The sequence below is a fragment of the Apaloderma vittatum genome, unplaced genomic scaffold (genome assembly GCF_000703405.1).
Source record: "Apaloderma vittatum isolate BGI_N311 unplaced genomic scaffold, ASM70340v1 scaffold20839, whole genome shotgun sequence".
NCBI lineage: Eukaryota > Metazoa > Chordata > Aves > Trogoniformes > Trogonidae > Apaloderma > Apaloderma vittatum.
Window position 1 is genome coordinate 2,417 of NW_009733729.1, and position 4,226 is coordinate 6,642.

Consider the following 4,226-nt stretch of genomic DNA (forward strand, 5'->3'; position numbering starts at 1 on the left):
GTGGTCCTCTCTAGCAGCTTGTGGTCCAGTCCCAGGTACGTCCAGGGTCCCCTTTAATCGGTGGCTGGGTCAGAGCTCCTTTCCTACCCCTTCCCACCATCGGGACCTGCCCTCAACCCCCGGCTGGGGTGGGGAAGGGGCGAGGCGGGTGCGAGGGCTGTGTGGACGCAGCGAGGACAAAAGAGCGCAGGGTCTCCCAGGCTGGAGATGCTATTTAGAGATCTGCAGGGCTGTGACCACCAGCTTCATCTTGAAGTACTGTTTAAACCTTAGCTTTGCATATCTGCCAAGAGAGGAGAGAGGGGCAGACATGAGATGCCCCAGCCCCACGTCCCTTGGCCACAGAGGATCCCTCCAGCACGGAGGCACCATCAGGATCCTCTTGCTCCAGTCACTTAACACTGAGCGGTGCTGGGAACAAACGCCCCTCCCAGCCGCGGCAGACTCACCTGAAGAAATTAAAGTCTATGTTAGAGTATTTAGCCTGGATCAGGCCCCAACATGCCCAAAGAAAATGGGATGCCTGCAACAGACAAAACGAGGGTCAGAAACGGGCACGGAGCATCCCTGCCCACAGGACGAGTCACTCGCGCCTCTCCTGGCGGGGTCCCAGAAGTCCCGTGGCTGTGACGACAGGACATGGGGTGGCAGCCAGCTGGGGCTGGCCCACACATATATTTTTATATGCTCCAGAGGCTGGTCCCAGCCCCGGTGAGGGATGCCAGCAGGAAGGATACCGAGGAGCTGCACGACACGCTCAGAGCGCCAGCCCCTATGTTTGCAGCTGGGATGTCCCTCCTCTCAGCTCCAGCCAGGAAGACAGATAAGATTTTGCCCTAAGTTTCCGGAAAGCTAGCTCCACCTGCCCATGGCAGTTATACCAAAGAGGATTTCCTTGTGCTTGGCTGTGCCTGGCTTTTCTGAAGGGATGCCCAAGGCCACAGCTATCGGAGACACACTGTCCCTTGGCACATGTCGGTGGGACGGAGGGCAGCCAGCGCTATCTTTGTCCTTGCCCCAGGGGTGCAGTGCCTCCAAGGTACAGCCAGGCTCTTTGCCCCAGGTGCCCCCAGACTGGTACCTGCACCCCCATCCTCTGCAGCACGAAGCCCTGGCTCACCTGAGAGGAAAATCCATCCCACAAGCAGCCCTCGAGAGAGGCTTACTGCTTCCCATCCCCATGGCTCACCAAAGAAAACTTGTTCACTTGCACGTAGAGAATCTCCAGCTCCTCCTCAGACACCCCCACACCTCCTTGGTCCCCCTGGGTGAGCTGTTTGTAGGCCTGCAGGTAGGAGCGCAGCCACTGCAGCTGGGTCTCCTTGCTGGGGTAGAGGCGATAATCCACCTCCTTCACACCTGCGAGGGGAGCCGGGGTCAGCGATGCCCACAAGGGCAGTTTTTTCTCCAGGGCAAAGGGACGTGACCCTGGGGCTCTCAGCTAGGTGAGAAAAACCCCTGCAGAGCTCCAGCTACGCACAAGCTGGGGATCAACCCACTGGTCTGAGGTGCCCGCCTGTGGTTAAGAGCCGGGCTCCTGCAGGTGTTGCATCCCAGCAGCAGAGACCCTCCCTCACACATCCTAACCCCGGGCAGCCCGAGGAGGAGCTGCCCCATTTCCCACCCATGGGACTGGGGATGTAACCACGTCCTCCATCCCAGGCGTGGGGAGACCCCGGGGCAGCCGCTGCAGTTGGTGGAGGGGGTGGAACCTTCGGTGCCACGGAGAGGAGCCCGACTCACCTGCAAACTCATTAAAGTGGTTTCCAATGTCAAAAGCTTGGTAGTTGTAGCCAGTGTACTCATAGTCTATGAAGCGAACGTGCTCTGCAGAGGCAAAAGTGAGGGGCTGGAGATAGAGCTGCTGCCCCCCAGGAGGTGGGCAAGGAACAGACCCCTCTGCCCACCGTCACGAAGCTGCTGCCACAAACCTTGTGTCCTGTTGTAGATGATGTTCTTGCAGAGCAGGTCGTTGTGGCAAAGCACGACGGGAGATTCCAGCTGGGAGAGAGTTTCCTTCATCCAGGCCAGCTCGTGTTCAAGCATCTCCAGGCTGGGCATGTCCTGCTGGAGGCTGGGGAAGGGGACGAGGTGGAATCACTTCTGCCTCCTGCTTCGTTTTATAAACGAACTCCTCGGTGACACAAAGCGGGGCTAGCGAGGCCATTTGTGGTGGGAAGGGCAGATTTGGCTTCGACATCCTCCGGTGTGCTGGCTGTTACCCAGGGAGCCTGGCAGATGCCCCAGCGCAGCCTCAGCCCTTCCCTTCTCCCACCAACACCCACATCCACCCCCCGCATCCACCCAACCAGCCCCCGAGCCCTGCGGCGCTCACTCCCAAAGCACCCAAACAACCTCCAGGCAACAGGAATATTTTTTGGACTCTGTCAGGGCACATAAACTCTTGGTAACCTCAGAAGTCTCAATTCCAAGAAGAGCTGGTTAATGATTACCTTAATTGGCTGCACTGAAGGTGCAGACTTGGGTAAAGTCTGCCTGCAGCGGGGCGAGGGCTGAGAAGAGCCTCATGTCTTGCCCCCGCCGCTTGCCTTGGGGTTCATTCACCTCCACCACCTCTTGGGGCTGCCCGCATCCTTCCCAGACACCCCAGCACTCGTCTGGCATGAACCCAGGCTCCCAGAAATGGGATGAACTGGTTTGAAGTTGCTTTAATCTATACTGGGTTTCTAGCATCCCCTCCCAACACCAGCTCAGCCTTACTGCACAGGTCCCTACCCAGGGCTTGAGTTTCAGCTTATTTTAGGGAGGGCTTAAAATGCAGGCTAGGTTTGCAGACAAGAGGTGGATTATTACAGCAGGCAGAGGCCTCTGGCTCAGAATCCATCCCCAACACCGTCCCCAGCCCCATTCACCAACCCCAGACACCCATGAGGCTTTACCTGGGAACCAGGGCTCTTCCCACCCTGGTCCCATACGGAGAAGGCTTAGAGATGGGTGGGCAGCGGATGCCCAAGCCAGAGCTTGGCTCTTTGGGATCCCTCTGCCTTTACCTGGGGTTGGATACCTTGGGGCTGAGATCCATCTTCACAAGGGCGAGGTATTTGTGCAGCTTCTGCCAGAGGATGGGCTTGGGGAGGCTCCCGTTGGCGTGGATGGCGTGTACCCGGGCCATCTCCTGGGCCACCAGCCTGGAAGGACACACGGACATGTGGGTGAGAGGTGGCCATGCAGCAGAGTCTCCGAGAGGAGCTCCTCGAGAGCTCTTGAGAGGGTTTCTCCGCGTTTAAAAACATGGTCAGCACAGCTGGAACTCCCCTCTGCTTCAGCTGCAAGCCTCTCAAGCATTTCAAGACCCTATCTTCCCACCTTTCCAGGGCAAGTTCAGATAAAAACTGTGGTTTGCAGGCAATCTCTATTCAGCAAAAGCTTTGAAAACATGGTGGTAAACCTGTCTCCAGTTTAGCCCATTTACTCCCCAGCACCGCCCAGGTTTGTTCACATCAGTGATGCTCGGGCGCTGCTCTGAAGCAAACCCCTTGTGCCTGACGAAGCACCAGTTCCCTGTCCTGTGGCTCCCCCAGAGACCCTCACACCCGAGGACGTGGGGGTCCTGCCCACCTGAAGATGTGAGGATCGTGGGGTGCCTGCCCACCTGAAGATGTGAGGATCCCGCACGTGGTCGGGCCCCAGGGCGATGCCCGGCAGGAACTGGTAGCAGAGCCCGTTCTGGAAGGCGCAGTAGAGCTCAGGGGCGCAGCCGTGGGCGTGCAGCACCTGGAAGTTCCTCAGCTCCGTCTCCCGGTCCACGAACAGCTCCGTCTTCCTGCCGTAGACGCGGACCAGCACCGCATCCGCCATGCCCTCGTCCATGTAGCAAGCCACAAGCTTGTTGGTGATGCCATCGGTGAAGAGCTGGAGAGAGAGAAGGGCAGCAGAGGTGATGCCTGTACATCCCTGCCACCAGGGGGAACACCTTCCCACCAGCAGAGTCCAGGAAGAAAGCAAGGTGCAAAAGAAAGCAGCACCCACAGCTGCCAGGAAAGGTCCTGTGGCAGGTGGCATGAGTTTGCGAGGCCTCGAGGCTCAGGCGTGCCTCCAGCTCTGCATAGGTCCCCAGGCATGAGGCTTCAGCTGCACCAAGCTGGTGGTTTGGGTGGAAATAATGCCATTTTTCACCTGGGAGCTCAGGAATAGTTCAGGCCAGATGTGCCGCCAGCACGCTTGGCATTCAAGCAGCCCCGGGAATGGCTCCCAAAAAAATCAGC

The 4,226-nt window shown here is 58.3% G+C and overlaps 1 protein-coding gene across 1 annotated transcript; it reads right to left on the reverse strand.

The window, feature by feature from the left end:
* Nucleotides 1–94: 94 nt before the first annotated feature.
* On the reverse strand, nucleotides 95–3,915 carry ETNK2 (ethanolamine kinase 2; the record flags this gene model as incomplete). Its single annotated transcript, XM_009876028.1, has 7 exons — nucleotides 95–283; nucleotides 450–523; nucleotides 1,190–1,359; nucleotides 1,744–1,827; nucleotides 1,932–2,074; nucleotides 3,012–3,149; nucleotides 3,614–3,915. Coding segments are annotated over 7 exons (984 nt in total), but the record flags the coding sequence as incomplete, so codon positions are not given.
* Nucleotides 3,916–4,226: the final 311 nt, after the last annotated feature.